General features: G+C 44.1%; 1 protein-coding gene across 1 annotated transcript; it reads left to right on the top strand.

The window, feature by feature from the left end:
* Positions 1-127: 127 nt before the first annotated feature.
* On the top strand, positions 128-27,027 carry CDC42 (cell division cycle 42). Its single transcript, XM_062507737.1, has 6 exons — positions 128-594; positions 12,972-13,113; positions 16,728-16,800; positions 19,522-19,631; positions 19,727-19,924; positions 25,623-27,027. Exons 2-6 carry the CDS (start codon positions 13,009-13,011, stop codon positions 25,710-25,712), a joined length of 576 nt encoding a protein of 191 aa, XP_062363721.1. The 5' UTR covers positions 128-594; positions 12,972-13,008; the 3' UTR covers positions 25,713-27,027.
* The last annotated feature ends 243 nt before the right edge of the window (positions 27,028-27,270 follow it).

Here is a 27,270-nt window from a genome sequence, read left to right as displayed (position 1 = left end):
GGCTCATTTAAGAGGCCCAACACAAAGATGCTCTGAGGGTTTAACCCATTCCAGGTGCTCCCCAGAGCCAGTGTTTGGTGACTTGAGGCTGCTGGCACTGGTACTTCCAGATCTTTCCAGCTTTTAAAATTTCAGTTACTCTGGAGTTTTCTGTTTCAGGTCAGATTTTTCTTTGCTTTTCAAAAAGCTGCACCTGGAGATTTTCTTCCTGGCCTCTTGTTCCTCAACAATGGGTGAGGGTTAGGGGGATTTAACCTGCCATAAGCGTCCACTGCTCTGGGGTGTCGTCTCCCTGCCAGAAGGAGTGTCTCATCAGGAGGGACTGAAAAAACAAAAAAACAAAAACAAAGAAAAAGGAAAAAAGGAAACCTAGAGGGAGTTTGGGCGCTGCCTCACGTCGGGCAGGCCGGGCCCGCGCGCGCCCCCTGCCGGTCCTTGCGGTGCCCTGCGAGCGGCGGCGCGCGGCCGGAAGGGGACGCTGCACTGGACACGCCCCCTCGCCGGCACGCTGCGCGGTGACGTCAATCGGCTGCCCCTGTGCCTGCGCCGAGGAGACCCCGCAGTGAGCTGCCAACGCCCGGCGGAGCGTCCGAGGTGAGAGTGAGGGGGGGAGGGGGCGGAGACGGGACCGGGACCCCCGGCCGAGCACCGGGACCACCGCCCGGCGCCGATCCCCTCCCGGCGCCTACCGACAGACACCCGGCCTTCACCTCGCGCGGAGCGCCCGCTGTGCGGGAGCCGCCCTGCGGGCCCGCTCTGTGTGCGGGGCCTCCAGGCTGCTGGCGGGCGCTGCCTTTGTGGGGCTGGTCTGTTGAGACGGTGGGCATGGCCGCCGCTTCTCCTCCACACCCTTCTCCCCTTCCCGGGCGGCGGGCAGGCCGGACCCTCGGAGCGCCGCAGGAAGCGTTCCCGCGGCCATGTCGGGGCCCGGCCGCACTTCCTTGGCCCTGCCCGTCCCAGCCCCGCCCTGCCCGTTCCCGGCCCCAGCCGCGGCCCTCAGCGCCTGGCGCGGCCCGGCTGCTCCCGGGGCTGTGCGAGAAGCCCCGAGGGGCTGCGGGGCTGGGCTGGGTGTGCCGTGCCACTGGAGCCCTGAGCCGCAGCGGAGTGCGGGAATGGCGAGGTTGAGCTCTTATGTGCCCTGCACAGACACCGCTCAGTCGAGGACTCGCAGGCTCTTCTGGGCATCTGCCTCACGAGCTGCAAGGCTGTGGGTTAGCCAGAGCTGGCCCACGGCTCTCGTTACAGCGTGGTGCCCCCGGCTGTAGCTGGAGCAGGAGCTAGCGCTGCTTCGAGGGCTGGTGTTGACATGCGTTTCTTCTTCTCCTTAGAAATCTCATAAAAATGTATATACTACAGCAGCATAACACCTGCCTGTGTTTTAAAGCTCTGTGTTAGTGATCTGGACTTAAGTTGTGTATCTCTAAGTAGAAAGAACTTGCGGCTGGTGACAGCAGTAGGAGACAGTTGCAGAGCCAGGCAGAGCTAGCGTTGGAAACCCGTGCTTAACAAAGAATGGTCAGGATTCCTGATGTCCTTTCTGTGTGGATGCTGTGGCCAGGGTAGCCAGAGCTCCCCTCTTGACAACAGCCTGAGGAAGACAAGCTCTGGCGAGGAGGCCGTGTTAGATGGCAACTGGGTGATCAGAAGTGGCTTGGTCTGGCCATCTGTGATTGTCTTTGTCTCATATTCATCTGTGCTTCCAGGGAAGGTGGTGTGGGCTGTTTGAAGTATTGAGTTGCAGTGCTCCAAAAATTTTTTTTTTTTTTTTTGGAAGGGGCATTTAAAACCTGCATCAGGTTCTTTGTGTTGCTGATTGGGATAACTCAGTAAAGCATTGCAGCTTCTCTTTTTCGGTAAGAACATTGTATTCAGTTGGCTGTATGTGGGGAAGCTGTTGTAAAGTTCCCTTCTGTTTTAAACTTCTGCCTTGTAAACTTTTTGTCAGGTGTAAGGTTCTGAGGAAGATAGTGTAGGCAAGTGTATATTTAAGTCAGGTCTTAGACATGCATATAAGGTTTGAATCAGTATATTGCTGGCTGTAAAAATGGCTTGGTGTTTAAGCTGTTTTCGTTTATGCTTCAGTAACAAAAAAAAAAAGGGATTTTTAAGTCTTGGCAAGGAAGAAAAAATTACTGTGGTACAAGATAAAACATGTTTTCACTTTGGTAACATATCCTAGGCAAAAATTTTAATCACTAGATTTGCATGCTTTGAACTTGGTTATTCATGACCTGCAACTGATGCTCCGAATTCATTAAGTGCTCTGCTTTAAGGTTGTTTGTTTGCCTGAAACTGATGGCCAGCCTGGGGAGTTCATAATGGTTTTACTGTTTAAGTAGAAAAGCTCTGGAAGCTCTAGAGTGTGAAGTACCTAAAATGGAAACTGTAGTTCTGCTAGAAACCAACAGTAAACAGAAATGGAGACCTTGTGAAACTCTCAGTGATTTCTCTTATAAGTGTGCTGTGGGCTTTCCTTGCTGTGAACTATGTGAGGCTTATGGAAAGTGCAGCATGAAGCTGGCCACTAATCTTGATGCAAAGTTTCCTTTTGCTTAAAATGCAGTACTGTAGTACTAAAGTATTTTTCCAAGTCTTATGAGCATAGATAGCTGGGCCTTTCAATTAAAACTTTTTCAGCAGCTCTCTTGTTACCATGGTGGGTTAGTGTAGCTGGATTCCAGCTCTGCCGCTGGCTCTGGAAGACTTGGACAATAAACAAACATGCAGTACTACAACTGAGGTGTGTGTAATCTGCTTGATACCCATGTGAGTGCTCACAGCTTTTGAGAGTTGTCTGTGGGCTTGTGTGTTTTATCCTGCTCATTCCTCTTGCCTGCCCACTGTGGTCAGCTGAGCTTTCCTGCTGTCCTTTGACTCTATCATGCATTTATGATATGAGTTTCCAGAGCAGGAGACAGTAAGGAGGAATTGTAGGGGGTGTAGTTATCCTTGCCCTTAAGGAAAAGATTCTTTCCTGGTGGAAGAATGACATCTTTCTAATTTTAGAAGATGAAGGTGCTGTCAAATCAAATGGAAGTGTAATTGTTTTCCAGTGCTTCAGGTAGCAAGAAGCTCTCTTTAACCACTTAGTCTTCTTCCTTGGCTCCTTTCATGCTCTTACATTAAATGTAGGTGAAAGCACCCTATTTTCAGTAGTTAATATATGACAAATAAAACAACTTATTGACCAGATAAGCTTTTATGCAAAGTTTTAAAATAAATTTAAAACATCTTTGCATTTCTGCAGCCTGTCACCATTTAATTAGCTGGCTTCCTCCAAACCTTACACTTTACACTTTGTTATGATTTTACACTATACAAGATAAGGGTATATCCATTGGGAATGGTAGATAAAGAAAGCCTTTTCTTCAGAGTTTCTGCCAGAGCTGAAGCTTGGCACAAAAGTTCTCCCTCTCTGAGGATGTCTGGCCTCCCCAACACAGTGGTCAGCTGCCTCTTGCAGCCCATGGTGTGGATGTCAGTACCTGAGGTGAGTGACAGAAATGGCATTAAGGCAGGCAATTCCCAGCTTCTGGTGAGGGATCCTTTAGGTTGCTTCTGAGTGGACGAACTGGGTTTGTTTACCTGGCCCTGGGCATGCAGAAAACTTCAAACAGTGAGAGCAAGAGGCAAAGTTTGTGTAATTCATCTTTGTAATCTTCCTTTGGAGTTTTGGAGAATGACTAACCTAAAAAGATGTAAAACTTCAAAATACTAATAGACCTTTTTCAGTAGAGCAGCTGTTCTTTCCTTGAGATGTGTTGATTTTTCTTCTAAACAAGTGATATTTTATAAAGAAAAAATGACGTTGTTTTCAAAAGCTTTTAAAAGCTGTTTTTCTGTTTTAAGCTCTTGTGATGCCAATTCACCCTGTTACTTTAGAGTGTTGTGGCATAATTCCTACCAGGAGAGTTATGCACTGTTTTTTTTGTCTCATGAAAAACCCAATACAGAACCTTTTTGAATAAAGTAACATGGAGGCTTCCTTGGGGCCTTTGTCTGGAGAGGTTGTGTAGGTACTTGGTCATTTTTGCCAAGTTGTTCATGCCTATGATCAGATTGCATGGGATCAGCGTGTGTTTTTCAGCACAGACCAAACTCTGGCAGGTGAGGGTTTTCACCAAGCTGATGTGATGTTAGAGCAAGCCTTAGCTGCTGTGGATTGGGACTGGTAGAGACCCTGGGGGAGCTGCAGATGATTGCTGTGGCATGCAGTGCTAGACTCGCAGCAGTAGCTGAGGCTGCCAGAAGTGTCTTGCTTTGGAACAAGCTGGCTTGCATTGCTCAGCTCTTCTCGAGTTGAAGGATGCTGTGCAGTGTTTCTGGCCAATGATGAATGTTGTGTTTGGGGAAATAATGACAAAAGTGCTCCTGCAGCTTTGGATGCAAGTCAGGAGGGCCTGTGCCACTCCATGAGCTGGATGACTGTGTGCACCAAAGAGTGGCTGGGGAGCAGCTGAATGCAGAGGGACTTGTGTGAGGCCTGGATCTGACAACATCAGTGTGTTGGAGCAGTTACCTGGAGTTCAGTGGTACTTCAGGGTTTAGTGCTTGTGAAGCGTTGCTGTGTCTTCCATGTCTTGGAAGTGTTACTTCTTTGTGAGCCTCTTGTGCATCTTGCAATGGCTGAATAACTGCCAGGTGCCCTGCAGGCTCTTGGTCCTGGACAGGGCTGCTGGGGCTCATCTTGGGCCGGGCAAAATGGGGTGGTTCCAGCTGCTCTGGTTCCTTCTGCTGGTTAGGTGAGTGACGGGCAGCTCCCCTGCTGCTGTCATGGTGTTGGTGAGTCTTCTAGCTCCTTTATTTTAACAGTGATCCAGGATAGCTCAGTAACTGGGAAAAGTTGCTTTTGCAGTGTTTTTTTTAACCAAACTTTAACTTGGAGTCTTTAAACAGCAGGTTGGTACACAGCCTAAGCTATTCCCCCTGAACACAGCACATCTTCCTGGGAACTTTCTGGTTGTGTGGATGGAACACCTGCAGCTGTTCTGTTCCCTCAGCATAACAGGAGTGAGCAGCATCTGCTGCAGTGTGCAAGGCAAGGGTGCTGCTTCTCAAGGAGGAAAAACATGCTTCAAAATAGAGGAGCTTCTGCCAGTGTTTTCTCTACCACTGTTGAATGTAGCTGGCCACAGGAAAATGGGGAGAACCATCAGGACCATGTGGGCCTTGTTTGGATTCTGTATTCAAATAAGAGTGTAGGTGCAGCTTGTACTTATAAATATTATCACTATGCAAACTAAGCTGATGAAAATAGGGGGTTTTAAGTGGTAGTAAAATATTGAACAGGATTTTGTTGCATGGTTGAGGAAAACAGCCTCCTGGAGAGTATGGAAGTGAAAAGTAGAAAGATTAAAATGCCTTTGACAGAAAAGGGCTTAATGTAAACCCACACACTTCCCAGTGCTTAATCTGGGGCAGGTGTTTTCAGTGCTGATGCCACTTTTGACAGTGTAACCTTAACCAGACTGATAATGGGAAAGTTGTCACATTTGTCTGTTGAGTTGGTGTTCAGGTGAAGCTGGTTGGTTGGAGCCTTGAAGTGAGGTAGTGGGCAATGCCTGTAGTAAAACAGATGTAGGCACATCTGCACCACGGTGAAACTGGTGTGGCAGCAGAGCCCACTGAGTCACACTGTCTAGCTGGTCAGATTTCTGGTTTTTAATTGAAGGCTAAAATGGGATAACATGTTTTTCCCCTTCTTTTTTTTGAAGTTGCAAAACTTGGAATGTGTGTTACGGTGCTGCTGTTAGTTTGGGCTCAGGCTATTCGTCTGCCCAGCTGTCTTCACTTCCTGTCTTGTGCGTGTATGTACCAGGTGGTTGTGAGGAGTCTTTAGGAAGATATGCAGAGTAAGTCTCAAATCTTAGAGAATTAGAAAAAGAAAATTGCATTAAGTACAGAAGGTATCACTTGACCTCAAACAGTGGGGTCTCTTCCAACTCAGCAAATTCTATTCTATGATAGCTCTATTATAGTTGCATTTTGAGAAGAGCTCTCTTACTGCTTCTTTGATAATTCATAGTAACTTGTCCAGAAACAGGAGCTTCAAACCTGCAGAGGTATTAGGATATGTTGGCTCTTTTTGAGTGGCAGATAAGGGATGCTCAAGGACCTCAGACACATCCTTTATCTCCCAACAGGGATTCCCATAATGATAGCAAACTTTGTGGGTTTCAAGAACAACATGAGGCTATGAGCTGAATCAGGGCTGTCATGATATTGATCCAGTTCTGTTGGTGATGGTGATGCTGATGCTGTGGTTCTTCCCACTGCTTGTTTTTGTGTGCCTACCCACAAATTTCTCATGCTGACATCCAACACCAGGCTGAGACTGTTGGTGTGAGCAGGCATATGGGATGGAGTCCAGCAGTATGCTCTGCTGCTGTCAGTCTCGTCAGCCTCAGATAAGAACCCACCCATTGCAGAGCTAAGTTTTTACCTGAATTCTTGTGCTTACCTTAACATAGATTCTAGTGCAACTGAACTTTTGTGTCTCTGTCTCATAATTAGACATGCTTATAAAGTGAACAGCAACACTGGTTTTTGGAGACAAAAGTGGAACAATGCAGGGAGAACTGGTAGTCTGATCTGTTAGTGATGGTTAACCCCAAATAAAGCAGGATATGCTTTTCAAGATCCTGAACTGATGGAGTACAAGATCGTGTTTCAAGTCCGTCCCTTGTACTTTTGCAGGTTTTAGCTTAGACTTCATGATTTGCCTTGCTCTAGGGGAGTGGAACTCCAGTGTTGTGCTGGTTTGTAGTTCAACAGTCAGTTTAAGCCTCACCTAAGAAACTAAAGACCCAGGCCATAAGCTTGACTTGGAACCTCTGGGGGCAAGTGTGTTTTTGTATAGAGCTTAAGCAGCCTAAGCTGTGGGCAGGATGGCAGTTGCGCTTGGGCACCAGGTGGTTTAGAACCTAACATATTCTTTTACATGTCATTTACCACCGTACTGGTATAGAAGTGGCAGATGTGTTTAGTTATGGGGTGAGATCTTAATGAAGATTATTCTTAGAAAGCTGGAAGGTGAGCTTTGGGCTGGAGGATTTTCATAGTGTCTGTAGTGGTTGCTGCACATGTGCAGAGGAGTATTCTGGCTGTGGTGATAATACTCTTGAAAACAGTTTTGCCTTCTGTGCCAGTTTGTCTTTCTGGAGTTTAGTTCTTAATCAGAGAGCGGCTTCTGTTTGTGTTTCACATCACAGCTTTGGGACCGTATCAAGAGGCTGAAGACAAGGACCTTTGAAATGGATTGGATTAATTTGGGAAGAAATTATGAAGTACAAAGGAAGACTATTTAGAACTGTGTAGTTTTATAGGATGTGAAATGAAAGTACCATGGAAGTGCAAAAGTAGTTACCAGAGATCATGAGTAAATTCCTGTGAATATTGATTCTTTCAGTGTGGACTCCTGGGTGCTTTGAGTTGGATGAATAACCATTAACTGTAAAATGACATTGAATGGGAAAAAAAAAAAAATCTTAGTTTTCAGAAATGACTGTTTTCTTGGAATGGAGCAGGTGCCTGAACAGGATCTGGGAGCTGTGATGGACTGGTTAAGGTTCAGCTCGTAGGCTGATAGTGTATCCCAGAGAGCAGCACAGACTGGTTCTTGGCTGGCAGTACCTCGCAGTGAGCCAAGGTAGCTGCTCCTAGTGATGAAATGGCAGCAGTTTCAGTCCTGCATGATAGAGGAAGTAGTGGTGCTGCCAAGGCAGGAAGCGAGTTCAGGACGTGCAGACAGATCTGACAGCACAGTTTCCTTTGGCTGGGAGAATGTACACATTTTAACCTGAAAACAAACTTCAGTAGCTTAAAAGTTAGAGAAATTTTAACGAGCTTGAAGGCTTGTGATTTCTCCTTCAGATTGCACTTACAGAAAGAGTAAAGGTGAGATTGTGCCGATTCTTAACTCTGGGTGTAGTAGGGAACACTGATTGTGTACAAAACCCCACAAAATTTAAGTTAATTCACCAGTGAGTAATGCACATAGGTACTGGAACAGATTGCAGCTACTCTTAAGTTACAGAAAGTTTGTGAAAACAAAGTGCTCCCATAGTATCACCATGTTTCATATGCTTGCCTTGCCTTGAGGATGGGAAAGTCAGACTTGAACAGGAGGTTTGGGGTGGTATGGCTTGTGCTTAGTCAGTGGGAACCTGCCATAGGTGCCGTGGATTCCTTCAGCCTCTTGTGATCAGTGTCCTGGTGCTTCAACAGGCCTGTGTGACCAAAGTGCATCACTCCAGAATTTCCTTTGCACCAGGAAAGATTACCAGATTCCAGTGTCCCACTGGAGACTTCAGTTCCTTGTTTGTTGTATTACTCACATCTCTGTTAACACTTTTGGAATTAATCCTAAATGCAGATCAGCTGTCTTCTACAAAAATATAATTGAGCTTTAAAGCAAAATTCTCTAAAATGGGCCTATGAATTTTACAGAGTTTACAGGGCTGTGTTATCCACAGTTTCTAGATTGTTTCGGACAATGTTGAGTTCTCTGAAATCCTGCTGTTGTGATCACATGCTGAGCAGGTTAAAATTCCAGCAAATATTTCAATTATCATTAGTTAACATGTACTTTACTGAATTGCTGAAGTTTTTGGTTACACTACAAAGAGGCTTGAGAGATCAAATCAGTGCAATGCTCTGTTGTTTGTTTGTTGTTTTTAAAAATTAGAATTTATGTTTTTAAGAAGTCTTCAGAACTCCTTGAACAGAGCTAAGTCATACTGACTGCATTGCATTCCCCGTCTTTATCAGCTCTCCTGTCTGGGCTTGGCCAGATGGCTCTCAATTACATGGTTCACAATCCACTCACTGCACTCAGGCTGGGATGACTTCAGTGCTTTGCAGTCTGTTTCAATTCCCTCAGATATTTAAAACTGCTTGCAGTGCTCTCTCTGCTGGGTGTTGTACAGACTTCCTTTTATTAGGGGGTGACTTCTGGGGGGAAACAAGCCCAAAGCCTCTGTAACTTCTTTGTTTCTATGTCCCTCCTCCTTGCACTCTGGGGATGAGTTACTCTGTGGTTAATCTCAAATTGGATTAAATTACTTTTAAACCACAAGTCAGTAATGTATGTATCCTTAAAGCTATTCCTATGGAAGAGGAGGTCCCAGGATAGTGAATTTAAGCTCCTTAGAAATGAGCTTGTTTTCAGCTGTGATCTGTGGATGTCTTAGAAGTGCAAAGCATGAAGTAGCTCATCCAGCTAATCTAGACAGACTACTAATCCAAGGAAAATAATTTATTCAACAACTCCACTTTGCCACTGCTAAGACTTTGGAGATGTATGCTGAACATTTTAAATCTGTTTAAAACTTACACCATATTATTTCAGTATTTAAACATAAAGTTATACATCCACTAAAAAAAAAGAGGCAGTGTCTCTTTACCCAAGAGATGTGCTCAAATTTGTTTTGTTCGTTTTAATGTGTAATCTTGAAGTGTCTAATTGTGGTGGGGGGAACCACAATTGAACAACTTGTGTGAGAGCAGTGATGCTTGCTTGTTTCATGAAAGACATTCAGTGGTCCAGTTCAGTTGTTTTCATGGTAAATGATGTTAGTTTTGTGTTTTAGAAAGGAGCAAAAAAAAAAACCAAAACAAAAAAGAGAGCAAACAACCCAGCCTAAGCTTCTCCAGACCCCTCTTGTGCCATTCAGATTCTGCTTTAGGTTCCTGAGCAAGACTTTGGGTAATTTGCTCTGTTTTGTTCCCACTGCCAGAAAACTGAAAGGATCAGGTCACCTGGTAGAAAAACGTAGTGTGTACTGCCTCAGCCAGTGCAGTGCTGTGTGTGTTTGAGTCATTGCACCATGCCAGTGCTTCACTCGAGAAGGGAATTGGAGGTGCAGAGGGAACGAGCAGTGCTCTTATAGATGCTCTTGATTTGCAGTGCTGGTGTTCTCTGCGAGAGAAACTGTGTGCATAGGTTTGATAGCTCAGTGCCAGAGTCAGAGCTGTGGCAGCCATAATGTGAGCTGGGTGCAAGGTGTGTGTGTGTGTGCAGCTGGTGCTGTGTCAACCCCAGTCTCTGACCTGAGCCCTTGCCAGAGAACAGCAGCTTCTCTTCCAGTGCTAGCATGGGGACTTGGCTGTGGCCAGGGACAGGGGAGAAGTGAAGGTTTGCAGCACACTCTGTGACCTGAGATGCTTTCTAATACTGTGGCTTGCTTGGTGCTCTCTGAAGTAATGAGCTTTAAAGAGTAATACTAAACCCACGTTTCTTCTTTTTACAAAGGCATATGTGAGTTTTTCTGGTAATATACAAAATTTGGGTTTATAGAGAGTCATGGATTGGTCCGTTGCAGTGAGCACAGGGAATGCTTCAGAGCCAGGATTTTCTCTGATGTGCTTTCTGGGCTCTGGACAAGTGGTCAGAAGCAGACATGCAACCTGCAAATTACAGGTAAACAAGGAGATGCAAATAATCGGGGATGTTGGGAGAAGAGGGAGGTAGAACAGGAAGGGAGGATTGCAGCATGGAGGAGTTCTGGGCTGCCCAGGGGAGAGCTGGGTGGAGAGAATGCTTCTCTAAAGGGCTGACTCTTAAGTGCTGTTACCTGAAAGGGATGTTCCTCCACTTGTGCCAGCCCTGGGTTGGGCAGGGACAGCTTGGAGCAGGGTTTCCAGGGACTGGCTGGGCAGTGTAACAAATTTGAGTGGAAACTGGAGAAAACATATGAGAAGTGGCTGGGAAACCTGGTGTGGAGGTTAATTTTGTATTTAATTTACTAACTGAGAGGAATTCCTGGAGGCAGCAGCTTACCTGCACTGAGTAGTGGCAGAGCTGAATGCTTTGGGCTTTGCCCAACCCAAAAGGCAGATGGTAGAATTGTCTTGGCCATATGAGCGAGGCGTGCTGGTGACTGTGATTAGCTGAAATGCACTGGGCTTCGTTTGCTCTGCCTCTGTTTTGGAGTGTTTTCCTTTTGAAATCACCTGAATGAGTGGCTCATCCCTTTGCACCTTTGTTCTGAGCATAAAAACTTTCTTAATATAGACTTGAGCTGTGCTGTTCCACTGATTGCTTTTATTTTTTATTAATTTTTTTTTTGTTCTGAAATGGGACTTTCTCTGGTATCAGTGAGTGCTGACAGCATGGCGAGGCAGAGCTCTGGGAGGACTTCACATCTTAGGCAATATTGAATGATAGTACTTGGATATAAACAGTTGAACTGGCCTGAACACAGAAGATGTCTTTTGAAATGTAAATAGTTGCTTTTTCCTTCTGAGTAAGTATGTGTTTGCTTCAGGGCCAAATTGCAGAGCTTTTTGTTGCATTAATGAAGGGCCTGTTGATACTTCTTCACAGTGCATCCTGCTTTATGTCTGTTGGGAAATGGAGGTCTGCATAAATCAATAGATTCTATTGATAATGAGATGGGGCACCGAGTAGAGGACTGGTGGCTACACCTGATGCATGCATACATCACTCATTGTCTCTGTGCTTGCTGAAAGAAGATTTACAGATGAGGATGGCAGTGTGAGTGCCTGCTGTACCAGGTGCTGGCTGATGGTCTGCTCTGAGAATCTTTGCTGCCATTTCCTAAAACTGCTTGTGGTTTTGTCTGGGTCTTGTGGGAGTGGGGGTGACTAGTATTCCCCTACAAGTACTGTTCTTAGGAACTTTTGAGGATGTTTATTATGATGGTAGCTGTCTTTCCTTGGATCTTAGAGCATCCCTGCAGTATCTGAAGAAGAGATGGGGATGGTATGTTTCTTTTGAATCCCTAGCCATTTCCTTTCCTTGAAGGCATGATGGTGTGATATACAATATCAAATCGTGTTGCTGGCTGGGACTAAAGCCTCTAAAATCTGGATTTGCACTGTACTTTATTTACATTACTGTAAGAACTGAAATCCTCAGGAAGTGACCAGATGCATGGTTCAGGAGGGATTGATTAGGATTTTTTAATGCAGTTACCTTGACTTGCAGTTACCCAGACCTGAGAGCCATGGCAGCATCCTTGCTTAGTTAAAGCTTTGCTGTTCCTATGATGGCAAATTTGCTGCTTGCAACACCCCCTGCCCCCCGTCAGGACTTCTTACAAAGACTTTGCAGCAAGTCCTTGTTGCTGTAAATAAAAGTATTTTGGATGATGTTATGCTGACAGTCAGGGAGAGCTTTGCCACTAATTTCCTGGGGTCAGGATTTCACAGATTTATGTGAAGGCATGACCAAAGGCCTGGTACGTCTCTAATTAATGTAGTGCACAAATGAAGCACAGCTGTGCAATATTGGAGATAGCCAGGAAGTGTTTGGAGGGGATATTGGTGAAAACAATACTGGTTTAGTTCATGTGCTAAAGTTTTTGCTGAGACATTACGGAAGTAGCAGGGTGCATTTGGATTTTGTGATGTCTGAAGCATAATCCCCTTGGGATCTGAATGCCCTGCTGAGCTCTCAGTGCTGTTAACACTTTACTCTAGGCATAAAGATGTGTGTTATATAGCAACTTTAGCCAGAAAATTACAGAACGGTGCTTAGGTTTTAGAAAAGGCGGGGGGAGAAGAAAGTAGTATTTTTTTTCTGTCTATACATGTACATTTTCATTCCATAAACACTGCTGGTGTGTCTCATGTTGAGCTGCTCTCCCGAGGGAGCTCTCTGGGAGACATGTGTGTTCCTGAGCAGCTCTGGAGACCAGAGCTTACACTTGCAAGCTTTCAGTGCATCTAAGGATAGATGCTTCCATGCACAAAATGTCGAGTCTGGAAAAACACAACTGTGGTTTTGCCCACCTCTAGGTAACTCGGCAAAAATTCTTCTGCTTATGAATATGTGCAGCTTTGTGTGTGTGGTGGAGGAAAAGGATCCACCAGCTCATTTAGGAGCATCATGTTTTTATATCTCACACGTGCTGTCAGTGGTTTGGGTTCCAGTGGAATGTGCTGTGCATGACTATCTGCTGCATATGGGAAACATCTAAATATATGTATTTTTTTTTTCCTTCTAGGTTCTATTTGGAGTTGATATTCTAGTAGATTTCAGCTATGCAGACGATCAAGTGTGTAGTAGTGGGTGATGGTGCTGTTGGTAAAACCTGTCTCTTAATTTCTTATACAACAAATAAATTCCCATCGGAATACGTACCAACGGTAAGTGTGAGGATGGTGGGGTGGGGTAGCATGAATTCCCTTTCCAACTAACCTTGATGGCATGCATACCCTAATACGGCCTCCTTTTCCTCTTGGAGACTGACTAATAGAGCATAGAAAAGTGACAGTGATACCCTGCTGCTGCCTGCCACATAACCTGCTAGTGCTGGGCAATTCACCTGTGTCTGGTCAGTTCTTGCTACTTGACTGGCTCTGCAGAATCTGCTTTTCTTTGTGGATGGATTCTGTGAGTGAGATAAGCAGTGTGGAGAGCAAGCAACAGGAACACCTGCTCTCCCAGTTGTGCTCTCACTTCCTGCTACATCTTTGTTTTTAGGGAAGGGAGTGTTTCATATTGCTAGAATAGTCAGTGATTACAGTTAATATTTTCTGAAGCTCATTTTTCTTTTGCAACTCTGGAAGATCCAGAGGTATAGTGAATTATGGAGGGTGACTGGTCAACTTCAGCTAAGTATGAGTAGTGTGTTTGGATGCAGTCACATTCTTATGTGCTTCCAAATGTATGCATAGTCATTAACTATGTTGAGGTAACCTTTTTGAGTTTCCCAGGCTCAGCTTTCTGAAGTACTGAATCCCTTGACTTATCAAAAGTTCAAGTTGAGAGCAGTTTGGCTGCCTGTGAGGCGTGTGCGCAGTTTTCCTGTTAGAAAATTGCTTTTCTGCTTAATATTGCACATGCAAGATCAGTGTACTGCAACTGAGGTGGGTCAGTTTTTAGTGAGGTTGCTGCAAGAGACTGAGAGCTGGATGCTCTTTTTATTAATTTTCTCTTTAATGGACCTGAAAAGGCCATCTTCAATTCATATACAAGTTGAAGAGTTCATATGTGTATCCCAAATGAATTTGGACCTGGTAATGCATCACAGAGAACATCTGCCAGTGAAGTGGTTGGTAATATTCTCTGTTTTACAAAGTAACTCAGAAGAACAGGTAGCTCCTCTGAGATGACAGATGTATGTTTTTAAAGCCTTCAAGTTTGTCTTCTGTCCCACACACAGTAGTACTGGCTGTAAATCTCTGCTAGCAAGGAATGTGGAAAACTTGCCAAAAAAGTTAGTTGAAGTGTGTTCAAGGTGTGGTAAGGCTTCTTTATAGTGCCTTTTAAATCTGCCTCACGTTTCCAAAATGTTATTTACCTCTGAACTTCATGGCTTGAGGATCTTGCTGTTCTGGAGGTAATCAGAAAATTATTATTATAATTCCTAATTTTCTGAATAGCCTAGAGGCACTTTGGACTCTGGAAACTGGTACATAACCTCTGATATTCCTGTTAATACTTCTAGTAATAAATGGACAGAGAAATAGAAGGGATACTGCTGTGCTTGTGCATCTCACAGGATGGATGGAGAGCACACAATTTCAGACTGATAGATAGTTCTGTTCAGTTGGCTTTGTGTTTTGCAGTCCTTTCTCTTCATGGAGGAAATTTCCCAGTGGGAGATGGGTTTTGTGGTGGTAGTGCACATGGTTTGTTACCTGTTTGTTTTTGATGTTGCTGCCATTCTCAAAAATCAAGGCAGCGAGTGGCACATCTTCAGAAAGGCACTGGCGATGTTTGGGTTGTGACAGCTCAAGTGTGAGTCCTGTCCCATGAGAGCTCATGCCTGCTGCTGCAATGGGCTGTCTGGCATTGGCAGGAACTGAAACTTCTTTGGGCTCTGGTGTTTAGCCATTTTGGCACAACTGAGGATGAAATAGTCTGTGAGATTATAGTTGCCTGGTTTCTGTGAAGACCAGCCTCGTAACCCTGGCCTTCTTAGGGCTCTCTACCCCAAACATTTCAATAGAAGCTGTACCTTAAAAATACTGAAATTTAAAAATCCCATTCTGCAGACAGGGAGCTTTAAAAACAAACAAACAAAAAAAAAAGATGAGAAAGGAGATGTGCTAATTGCCCTTAAAGGGTAGCTGAACAAAAGTGAGGGAATATTACTGGGGGATTGAGCTGTTCACCAGCTTCTGACATGTGGAAGAGCAAATGCTCTGACCTTCATAATTCTGGTTCCTTGTTCTGTTCTAAGAACAGCGGAATCCTCATCTTGATCTGTCTTCTGGAGTCTTGAAGCACTACATCATAGCATGTTGAATGTGCCCTGTGCAAAACTTCCCACCCTCCCTCAGCCTCAAGGTGCGACTTGGAGCTGGACACCTTCTTGTGTGTTCAGTAAGGCAAACTCAGTGCAGTGTATGATGGATTGGGCTGCAGGTAGTAGGGAAGAGTGGTGAACTCTTTTACAGTCCTTTAAAATCTTAAATGTGCTAATTCAAAATAGTGTGAGAGTGGATTTCTGCTTCTGGATGATGTTCTGGGGATATGCAGTGTGCAGTGGCCATAGTTGCTTTCTCAGTAATTTAAAGTTGTGAAAAGTTGAAAAAATTAGGGTCAGGACTGTCTTTAGCCATGGCTCTCAGGTGGGAAGGAGACATCTGAACTCTGGAGAGTACAGCTTTGATGTGCAGTCTCACTGCTCTTACCTCAAATTTTGTTGGGTTTTTTTTTTTTTCAAAGGACCTAAGCTCTTACTATATTAATAGCAGATGCATGCTGCTTATTATGCACCCTGCTCACTTGCATGAAAAGCCTTTGAGGTAGCTGCAGACCTCTTTCCTGTTGGGGTTTACTTCAGCTGTGAGAGCTGATCAGGCTGCAGTTCTGTGAGGAAGCAGAACTTCCCCATCACCATTTGGACATCCTGACTGGCCCCAAGTGACCATGCAGCAACTGGCAGGGACAGGTGGTGGGTTTGGGGTTTTTTGCAGTGGGAAGGATCTTTTGCCAAAGTTAGTTTCTGCAGTACTGCTGTGGTTCTGAAGATAACATGGTTATTGGAAGGGAGGATGCTGAGCTCAGACAGTGCTCTGCTGAGTGGGTGGGTGTTGAAGGTGAGCTTTTGGGTAGGCCCTTGTGCTCACTTGTTCTGTAAACCATTTAGTGGGTGAAACACTGGGTAGTGCTGGTTTTAATCTGTGCAGTGTCCTGGAGGGCAGTACTGTTGTGCCAGGTGCTGTAGTAGAGGAAATAGAACTTGGTGTCTGGAGCCAGACTCTTCTTCAAGATTGAATTTGATACAGATTTGATTTTTAGCAGATACTGCTTCCTTCAAAGATGGAGGATAGATCTCTCTTGAAAGGATGGACTCTATAATAGAGTTCCTTAGATATTCAGATGATTTGGGTGCTGTGAGATGCAGCCCCATCACTGTGTGCCCTTGAAGGGCAAGGGCTGACATTTCCCATTCTGTCCTTGTGGAGGAGATGTGTTCACTGTGTCACCCTAAGGCTGAAGTTTGGAATTTCTGTGGCGGTGTGGGAAACCTCCATGCAGTAACAGGCAAACACTGTTGTAGGTGTTTTCCCAGTGGTTTTTACCATGTGTTATTCAGTGGTGTACCTCACATGCCTTTGCTTTGGTACATCATGGAAACAGCTGGAGTATTGCTATTCCATATGGAATTGTTCTGTTAATGGTATTAGTAGTAACAGCACTGTGAGCCTGATGGTTCTGTTTCCCTTGTTCAAATCAGAGCTGCTCTGGCAACGTGGGTAGGATGATGGTTTGAGAGATGGCTTATTCATGTCTCTTTTCTTGCCAGGTTTTTGATAACTATGCTGTAACAGTGATGATTGGAGGAGAGCCTTACACCCTTGGCCTCTTTGATACTGCAGGTAAGAAACCAAGTGTTTGTGTCATTGTACTTGACCAAAATTTATCTGAGGTGATGTTGAACATAAAGATATACCATTGGGGGTTTTTTGTTTGTTTGTTTGTTTTTTGTTTGGTTTGAGGGTTTTTGTTGAGTTTTTTTTAATAGAAAGGGAAAATGTCTCTTGATTCTGTCAAGACAGAATGACTAATATTAGAATCTCTTAAACGTGTGTATGTCTCTGCATCTTTAATGTTGATGAAGTCAGGGTATAGATTTCATAAGCCCTCTCACTGTGTGCTTTTAAAATTAAAAATCTTCTGGCCTCTTGTTTAAGCTGCATCTCAGTTTTAGGCTGGAGCAATATGCAGCGATGAAAACAGCTAAACATTGCTTTGCATGTGGGAAATTACTAAAAAAGGTTAGAAACTGGTTCAGCTGCTGGATACCCAGTCACTACTGCCTAATAATACTGAAGTGATGTGGCAGCAACTGGTATTATAAACTCTTCTTCAGAATAGCCCTTTAGAGAGCTTAGTTCGTAAGCTTTCATCTGAAATTGTCTGATATAATTTAGTCTGACTGTTTCCAGCTTTGTTCTTACATGCATCATTAGCCTCTGATTTGATTAATGAAACCATTTTAGGCTTCCAGTTAAACCCTATAGCTGTTAAATAAACTTTCCTGTTTGGCCATCTGGTCACTTCACCACCTGAGCTGGGACTGAAGCCTGTTCGTAGCAGCAGCTCCAGTGACCCAGTGGGGCCTCGCTTGGTTCTCAACATGCACCACACTTGACAGTGAGACAAGGTCTTCTTATTGCCTCGGCCCCAGGTTTCCCACAGATGTCTCAGGTATTCAGATCCTTAAAATTTAATCGTGGTGCAAAACCAAAATAACAGCTTGAGCTAGTGCCTCTGGGAAGAGACCCTGAACAAAGCATACCGTGGCTTTTTATATCACAGTGTGTTTTTGAAAGTCTGGGGGCTTACAGCAAGAGCCAAGGAGTCAGCTGGATCTCTGAGTGTCATCAGACAGATGTGGCTGTGCCACAGGTCCCCAGGCCCTTTGCTGTGCAAAGGGTCAGTGCCAGCTCACCTGGGGCTCCCAGACACCCAGAGCTCAACCTGCAGCTGGCACTGCATCTGTAGCCTGAGCTGTCTGTAGTGAATGTATTCTTCACCATGGCTTCACTTAGCTCTCCATGTTCTCCTCCCAAATGTGATTCATGTTCCCATTATTGTAAGCTCCCTAGTTCATGGATAAGGAGTTAGGTGGAAAAGAGGGACTCCCTGACATGAGTGGTCTGCTGTAGGGATCTTGGTGGTCCTACAGCAGTTGTAGCATTGCATGGTCCCTGTGTGGGGAGTTGTGTGGGGTCCTTCTCTGCCTGTTTTCTGTCTGAGGGTTCACACCTCTGAGAAGTGTTGTGTATATAGTTACACACTTTCATCTGTTATCAACACAAACAGTGATCCAGCTAGTAACTTTGAGAAGTTACCAAATGACTTCTAATGCATTACTTTAATGGTGACTTTGTGCACTTGTGAATGTAAAGGCTTTCTGTCCAGAGCTGGACTGCTGAGGGAAAAGCATTTTTTCTTAATGGTTGCCAACTTTTTCTATATAGCAGCCAGCACAGGTGACAAAATTTAGTAATGTATGAAACCCCTATGGCTAGTTCTCAGATTAAAACCCAAGTCTTTGTTTTGAGCTTTGGAAGACTGGCTTTTGGTTAATTGCAACAAGGTATTTTAGATTTTTAAATTAGGTGCTAGGAAGAAATTCTTCACTGTGAGGATAGTGAGGCCCTGACACAGGGTGCCCAGAGAAGCTATGGGCTGCCCCATCCCTAGAAGTGTCCAAGGCTAGGTTGGCCGGGGCTTGGAGCAACCTGGAATAGTCAGAGATGTCCCTTGGAGGTCTTTGTCCTGTTTGATGAAGGAGACAGATTACATTAGTTGGAATCTGAGATTTTAAACAAGTGTTTCAGATTTGGTTGCCAGTAAGTGCAGCAGCTTCAGTGCCAAATTGACTTTCTAAAGGCAGTGCTGCCAAATTGGGCAGAAAGTTTGAGTGAGATTGCACAGTGTCAGGCTGGTGGATCAGTGCTAATGGTGCCTTGCAGAGACTGCCTGCCTGTAGAGACTCAAAGGGAAGAGGCTGGCTTCTTCCCAAACACAGCCCATGCTGGGACTTCGGTGAGGTTTTAGAGTGGCCTGATCACAGTCATGTGTACCAGCAGCATTCTCCTCCTCATGGCTGGGGACACTTCACTGAGTGCTCACAGCATCCGTCAGAACATTCTTGTGAATTAAACTATTTTTTTCTCCCCTCCAAAGAGCAGGGTTTTTTTGCAGGGTAATGAAATTTGATGGGATGATACTTGAAATGAATGGACTAGGTACAGAGGACCTCATCTATAACTGAATCCACGTTCTGCATCTTTCCTTTATAAATTAAGTGTTACGCAGTCTGAGGGTGTTTGATCTCAAAATGTCTTGGAGACTTCCCAGCTTTCCTGTGACTTTCAGCAGCTCACTGTTACGTAGCAACTGGATGAATTCTGGATTTGAAACATAGATTTTTCAAATGTTTGAGTTCACAGTGTGCTTGGCTCTTTGCTTAGGAGTTAGGATTAATCACAGCAATGTTATTGTGATGTAATGTGCATTCTGACTCCCCGTAAAGGGCAGGATTTTGTTATCTGGGTCTAATACAGTGTTAATTTCCTCCTTTCTAGGTCAGGAAGACTATGATAGATTACGACCCCTCAGCTATCCACAGACAGATGTATTTCTGGTCTGTTTTTCAGTGGTCTCTCCTTCTTCATTTGAAAATGTGAAAGAAAAGGTTGGTTGAACTCTGCTTGAAAAGGGAGCTGCTGAAGTATGTCAGGAGTTGTCTTAGGTAGCTAGTAACAAGTGCTGTGTCTCTTCTGTCTTTAGTGGGTACCTGAAATTACTCACCACTGTCCAAAGACTCCTTTTCTGCTTGTTGGGACCCAGATTGATTTAAGAGATGATCCCTCAACAATTGAGAAACTTGCCAAGAACAAGCAGAAGCCCATAACTCCAGAGACTGCTGAAAAGCTGGCCCGGGACCTGAAGGCTGTAAAATATGTGGAATGCTCTGCACTTACGCAGGTAAGGGTTGGTCTTTGACCACTTTTGCTTGCTTTTATCCCATATTTTTTTCACTTCCAGGGAAAAACAGTTCAATATGGATGTGAAGGGGTGTAAGCTTGGCTTCTGCTATTTACACTGTAGCTTTCTCTTTGTCATGTTGTTCTAAGGCACAAAGAATTGGCAGTGGTACAAAGAAAATCAGCTGTGTGGATTAGGCCTATGTAGAGGGGTGATGGAGGAGGATAATGCATACTGTTGTTTGCTTCTGTGCTGGAGAAAAATAACTGTTGAAAACTTAGAAGGTACATTATGGACAATAATAATTGGGTTGGGACACAGAGTGCAACTCACTGCTGAAACAAGCAGGCAAAGGGGGGAAAAAAGCCTCTCATTAAAGTTACTGCTGGTACTTTTAAGATCAGAAACCTTCATAGCTGAGAGCTGCCTGCCCTTCCTGTGCAGCTAGTGGTGAGCTGTTTCCTGTGTTCTTCCTTCAGATAGATGTTCTGTTGAAACAGAAAATAACAGTTAAATAGTTCTTAAGACAGTTCTTCCATCATGTTTATAACTTGTGAATGTGAATCAAAAGCCAACTAAAGTAGCTGACTTGAGAGCAAGAAACTCAATTATCTTTTCCCTCTCAGTTAGGAGTACTAGTGGGAGCCATTTTCTGGCTAGCTGACCTGTTGCCTTGACTTTGGATGCTCTGGGAACTTAATCCTAGGTTCTTGCTCTCGCAGAATTGATTATAACTCTTTTAACAATCCTTACTGCTGCTCTGTAAAGAATTTGTTCCTCTCTGATGTGCATGGAATCAGGGGTGTACAGTATCAAGCCCCTCACTCTTTCCAGTTATGTTGTGCATTCATCTCCTTGAGCACAAAACTTTATTATCAAACTTCATAAAGCCTGAAGTTGTACTTACCTTGCCTCTTTTGCCCGGATTGCATGTTGACTTCAATTTCAACTCCTCAGGCTTTTTTTGTAACAAAGATTTTCCTGGGTGTCTGCTGTGAAGGAAGTGGCTTTGCTGGAGTTGTGCAGGACACTGGCACTGGAGGTGGTGTAGTGAGGCATGTTGCTGTTCATCCTGGGAATCCCTGATCAGAAGGTGGTCTTGGCCATGCTTCCTAACTGCCCACAGGCTTTATGTAGGCATAAATATTTACAGTATCTGTGCTTGAGCTGTAATTTTTCTTGGATCTGTTCAGCCCCAAAATACTGTTTTAGATGGTGTCTGGCACAGCCTGAATGCTAGGCTGTAGAACTTGCTAGTTGGGTAAATAACCTGCCAGGCCTTTTTCCTGTGTTGCTCTTTGAGACCCTTTCCTCTGTAGCTTTGGACTTGAGCTTTTGTCTGCTCAAATTGCGTGGAATCACTTAGAATGACCAGAGCAAGAGTTGATATGACAAAAAAATGTCAGTGTTTATCCATTCTTTCTGTTTCCAGATAGACTAATCTGTATCTGTTGCAGTGAACAACTTCATGCACTTGGAAGCTCAGCCTGAATGTTCTTCCAGAGGATTAGTGCTTGTGGTATACAAGTGATGATTTTAGGAGTCAGGAGTGACATGGGAGGAGGATTCAGAACCTTCTCACCTGGACAACTAGTTGGTTTGCATCTACTCCATTCTTCTCCCTTCATTTGTTGCTGACTCGCAAAACACTTTTTTTTTTTTTTCCTGGTTCTGTCACCAGTAGCTGGTGAACACCAGTGTAGCTGGTCTGTGAAGGGCTGTGTGGAGCTCCTGCAGTGATCTCACTGGCAGCTTGCTGAACACAGAAGCCGCTGCTCCCCTGGCCAGGAGGGTTGTTTCCATATCTGCAAGGCAGTGCTCTAGTAGGTGATTTCAGTTGGAGTGAGACTCAGCTGGGTATTCAGTCCCTTTGCCTTGGATGCTGTCTGTTCAGCAGTCCAGGGTGCTAACTAGTTCCCAACTAATTTACAAATTACTTTGACACCGCAGTAGCAAATACTCATAGAATCATTGGCGTTATTTGTGCTGATGTTACTTGTTTTTGTACAATGTGAATCATGAGAGGCTGAGTTCCTGAGATTGTTCTGTACAGATAGAGTATCTTCTCCCTAAGTTTGAATGACTGCTTTATTAGAGAGCCAGTTCTATCCCCTTTTCCTCAGGTCGTGGAATCCCTTTTTGTGATGAAGGCGTTTTCAGTGTCTGTCTCTAACTCTTCAGTACAAAATAGGACCCAGTGCCACTGTGACAAGTAGATAAGACTTTGCTCTTAGGAAAGAGTGAGTGACAGATTGCAGCTACCAGTGATTGTTACTTCTGTTACTCTTGGATACAATACAAGTGTTTGGGCTTCCTGAAGCCCAGTCCTAGTACCTAACACCAGAGAAAATGCTGAATTTGGTTTCTTTTTTCTCCTGATGATAGGTTGCCAGTTTTGACACAGATTTATAAAGTGCCTTAAAACGTCCATAAACAGAGGGAGGGAGTAAAGGAAGCCTGATCTCAGCCTGTTCCCAGTGTAACAAAGAAGTCATGATTTTAACAGACTTGTGTGCCTGTGGTGTTGGACACAGTTACACTTCATGTTGTTACTTGTGGTCATCCAGGCTTTTAACCCTGGTCCATTTTCACAACAGTTTTGTCCCAGTTCTTTTTTTTTTTTTTTTTATCCTCTTCTCCTTTTTGCTAGGTCCTTTGAAACAAATCCCACATTCTGCACTCCTGAACAAATTTCTTCCAGGTGATACAAAAATAAGAGGAGTCCCTGAATAGGAGAACTTAAATAAAATTGGTTTTTTGACTCTTGTCCTGCCTGGGTTCTTAATCTGTCTAACAGTACATAATTGATTTTATGCTAGAGCCTTATTCTCACAGAGAAAGGAAATCTAATTAATATTTAGACTTCAGAGGTATTATTTATCTGAAGTCTTTAGCTATTTTGTGGGCCTGAGTTGCAACTCATTTAAAGAAAAAGAAAAATTGCTTGGGAGGATGTACAGGATGCACATTGTAGTTTCTTTAAACTGTTGTTTCAAGTATAATCTTGCATGTAATGTGATGGCCTTAAATGCTTCCAGATGGCACTGCCTTAGAGATCTCCCATGTGTGTGCTTCAGTAAAACAAGATTAAAGACCTCTTAAAAGGGATATATCCAGTATAACCTGTAAGGGAGAAACCAGTTACATTTGAATGATCTTAAAAGGAGTCTAAGTTTTGCACAGAGTGCAGTTGTTTACAGGATGTAATTGAAGCTTTTCTGTCTGCCTTCAGCTGTCATAAAGCAGTTCTCCTGAATTTTTGTAGGGTGCACTCATGACAGTAAATTTAGGCGAGTCCAGTTGGCCTAAACTGAGCCAGGTTTCACTTCTGGTGTGGTGTGTAACTCGGCAGAGCTGGGTGGGAGTGGTGATGCCCTGCACTGTTCCTGTTGTGCTTACAGCATACTCCGTGCTCCGGTGTAACCCCTGCAGAGTCCTGCAGCTCTGTGACTGCTTGTCTGGTGTTGGATCCCAGTGGTTGCACTCCTAATGCTGTTCCTGTCTTTCTGTGGTTACACTTGCTTTGGCAACTAGACTGAATAACTGAAATGCACCATTTCCATGCTGGCTTCCAGTGTCAGAGTAGCACTGGTAAGGTATTGCATCACTTCTAAAGACTGAGAGTTAGTGACTGCCAGTGATGATGGCTTACCAGGGTGGTCCTGCTTCCATCCCAGCCTGTGTGTTCCCAGCCATTTGGAGACCTTCAGTTATTCAGGGGCTGAATTCACAAAGCAGAGGAGTTGTTTGGAGCCTTTGCTCTGGCCCAGCTGCCACCTGGGGAGTTGGGATGAGTAGTCTGTTCCTCCGAGGTGTTCACTTATCCACAGTGGGTGACAGCAAAAGGTTTAACTGACCTTTTGGGTCCCTGTGGTGGGGCAAGCTGCTGTGTGCTTGATTTATTCCCCTGTAAACTCCTCAATGTAGTACAGCAGTGGAGTGGAAACCATCACCCTTTATGTGGGCCCCACTCCTGTGTTTGTGTCTCTGCCCCTTCTGAGTGTTGATTTTGTCCAATTTGGCCTGTCACATGTTCTGTCTGTCTCTGTCATTGACTTCTGGGTAATCTTAATGAGATTCTCTCCTGGGATCTACTTTGTTTTATTGCAAAGTAAATCTGTTTACTGCCTCTGTGAATTCAGCCTGCTCCTGAATGCTCTTTGTATCTGCTTGTTTTTCTCTAATCCTCTAACCTGGCTGCTGTTTTTTCTCCTCCCCTCTGTCTTGTAGAGAGGTCTGAAGAATGTGTTTGATGAGGCTATCCTAGCTGCCCTCGAGCCTCCGGAAACTCAGCCCAAAAGGAAGTGCTGTATATTCTAAACTTTCTTCTTCCCCTCTTGCTGCTGCTTCCTCTGTCCCACTACTGTAGAAACCTGGTTAAAAATGAATCAAACCACCTTGATTGAAAGCTGTTGTGCCTGCTTGCCATCTTAGAGCAACCTCTGTATTAGCTCTTGGACTGAAAAGAGTACTTGAGATCTTTAGTAAAACATTGTGACTGTGGAACGTGAACTGGACTCGCTTAACTCCCTGCTGCTTGGGTTGCCAGGTGTGGCTAGCTTTATAATTCAGGCTGTTGGGGGAAAGGATTTGGTTACATCGTTATTTAAAGAACGACCAAAAAAATAAGAGATGATGTTTGATCTTCCTGAATCCAACTGGAAGAAACAATGCGTGTGTTTTCCATTTCTACTTGTGGCTCTTAACTGTATTTGCATGACAAAAGTACCTGAACTGGTGATCTGCAAATGATGCTGTAAACGTGAAGGGTTTTCTGGTTCTCCTGTGTGCAGTGAGATGTTTTCTGTTGCTGTTGCTTTGGCTGTCTGTGCTATAGTGGAGTATCTGTCAGTCCTTGGGGGGAAGGAAATATTAATGTACTTGCTACTGCTTTATGAACTGTTAAAATTCTTGCTTTCACTAACATGGTAGAGCTATTAATTTCAATAATAGATCCTTAAAGCCTGTTACTGTAAGATGTAAAGCTGCTGCTTACTATCGTACTTCTGATTTTTATTGTTTTAAGGAAAAATATCAATTGTAGCTTGTCTTTAAATTTTGAAATTAAAAATTGCAGTTGTTTGTATAAATGACTGATGAAGCTTTATTCAAGTTGCATTTCCTGGCTCCAGTTTAATCCTTAACAGAATGTATGGTACCCCTCTGTACTCCTCCCAGCTTGACTTCTCTGCTACCATGGCAGCTTCTGGGCTCTTCCTGGCTGCTTCTATCCCTGGGGTGTTGGGGCTGGATGCCCGACCACAGCATGTACTGGACCAGGTTTTCATTGCATGCTTGCCTTGTCTCTCCTTCACTGACACAGGGGTGTGTATTGTCCCAGGCGTGCTCCAGGTTGAGCTCTTCCATCTGAATGCAGCACTTTCTACTTTATCATTAGCATGTGAAATATGTGAGTAGCCAGTTACTCATAAAAGTTGCCTTAAGGAAATTACTTTGGTGTGTGTGTTTTGCTACTTGTGAAGTCCACTGGTCTGCTGTCTGAGGATTAGTTTTCTTGTTCTAAAAATGAGATGCTGTGCTCAGAAGCTGCTGAGAGCAGTGGTAAGGAGCCTTGCTGGGCAGGCAGGCTTTGGGGATGGCAGATCTTCATGTATCCTGCCACTTGGCTTTCTGGGGGTTTTGTTTGTGTGAAAACTCAAAAATGAGACTGCCCCTTTCTCTCTTTGCCCCTTTTCAGAAAGGCCTAAAGAATGTATTTGACGAAGCGATATTGGCTGCCCTGGAGCCCCCGGAGCCGAAGAAGACTCGCAGGTGTGTGCTGCTATGAACGTCCCTCCACAGCCCCTTCTGCAAAGCTGGTGTTTGATGTCATACTAAAAGCAATGTTAAAATCAAACTAAAGATACAAATTTTAAAATTTGTTTTTGCAATAATGACAAATGCCCTGCACTCCCATCTCCCCCACACGATCCCTGTGTGAGATGAGAATGTTAGTGTTTATTCTCCAGTGCCCTCTCAATTCAGTTAAACTAGTTAATTTTGAGTAATTATGTATTATCAAAAGACACTGATCATTACTAGTTTTTTTATTTTGTTTATTGTTTCTAATTTTTTTTTTTTTTGTTTAACATCAAGGCATGCTGAATGACTTTTTCTGTAATAGACTAATTTTAGGCTGTTTAACTGAAGTCTTGCGCCTTATGCTGGTATGGCAAGACTTGGTTCTGGTTTCTAGACCTTGTAGGGCTGTTCTGCAGCCAGCCAGCGCCCTGGGTATGAGCAGACTTTAGTCAGGAAAGCAAAATGTCCCAAGCTGGTGCTCCTCTGAGAAGGATTGTAGAAAAACATACATCTTCTCTGAAGGTGCCTTGTATCTTTTTCCCCTGGCTTTTTAACTGTGCAGGTCATAAAGTTACACCTCATCCTCTGTGTTACGAAGCCTTAGGAACAGGAGAATTATTTTCTCTGGATGCACCATCAGACTTGAAACTAACTTGCTGGTCTCTTCCTTAATCTTTGCCATCGTAATCTTTTGGCTCACGTTGAAGAAATAACTGCACCTTTGAAAACACGCCTAGCTGGGTCAGTTGGCTTTTAATGAATCTACCTTCTGCCAGTCCTTAATTATTAGAGAAATGCTTACAATGACCAGCACATACACTGCTTCTTGGACACCCTGAAGGGACCTGGGATATTCTACAATGGTTTTTTGAGCTGGCTCTGATGGTGCATCTCTTGCTGGATGCCTTGGCATCCTTCAGGGAGGGATGGAAAGGTAAACCTGTGTCAGTTGAAAGGAAATGCAGGGAGAGGCTTCTGGTGTTTGATGTGACACCATATTGGGACCAGTTGAGGGAACCCCTTTTTTCTCATGAGTGACCTTGAACCTCTAAGAGGGGCTCCAACCCCTAAGGATTGTGTACAGTGTCTCTGCATAGACCATCTGTGGTATCATAAGGATTTTACCAAAAAATATATTTTGGTTTGCAAATTCAAAAAATTTTAAGATTTAGGAAATGTTCTCCATCTTCCAAAATTTCAATTTCTTGTAGACCCATTAGTGTTGAACCAATGCTTTTTCATGTCTAAGTTCTTTGTATATGCATTCTTTTCAGATGTATTAAAGTATCTTCACAAGCCTGCCTGAGGGTAGTTATTTCCTTTGCCTTTTTCCTGAGTGTGAAGGACTTGTAAATATGGCTTTTATCCCTTGCGAGTCCCCCTCTCCTCCTTGTGAGCTAGCTCAGGTCTTTCCTTAATATTTAATCTTTGTCAGTCTGCTTCTGCCCTCAGTCCTGTCAAAATTGCTCTAATCTTTGATGAAACATCTTTGCTGTCAGACCCCTATGGAAGAGAGGGTTCAGAAATTCTTAAGAAAATAAATA

Source organism: Cinclus cinclus, chromosome 23 (genome assembly GCF_963662255.1).
Source record: "Cinclus cinclus chromosome 23, bCinCin1.1, whole genome shotgun sequence".
Taxonomy (NCBI): domain Eukaryota; kingdom Metazoa; phylum Chordata; class Aves; order Passeriformes; family Cinclidae; genus Cinclus; species Cinclus cinclus.
This window is presented reverse-complemented; position numbering and strand designations above follow the sequence as displayed.

Bases quoted from the DNA above. Each gene is read 5' to 3' on its own strand.
- CDC42 (XM_062507737.1), top strand. From the start codon at position 13,009: ATGCAGACGATCAAGTGTGTAGTAGTGGGTGATGGTGCTGTTGGTAAA. The intron at 13,114-16,727 runs GTAAGTGTGAGG...TTTTCTTGCCAG, and splicing joins CATCGGAATACGTACCAACG to GTTTTTGATAACTATGCTGT. The intron at 16,801-19,521 runs GTAAGAAACCAA...CCTCCTTTCTAG, and splicing joins TGGCCTCTTTGATACTGCAG to GTCAGGAAGACTATGATAGA.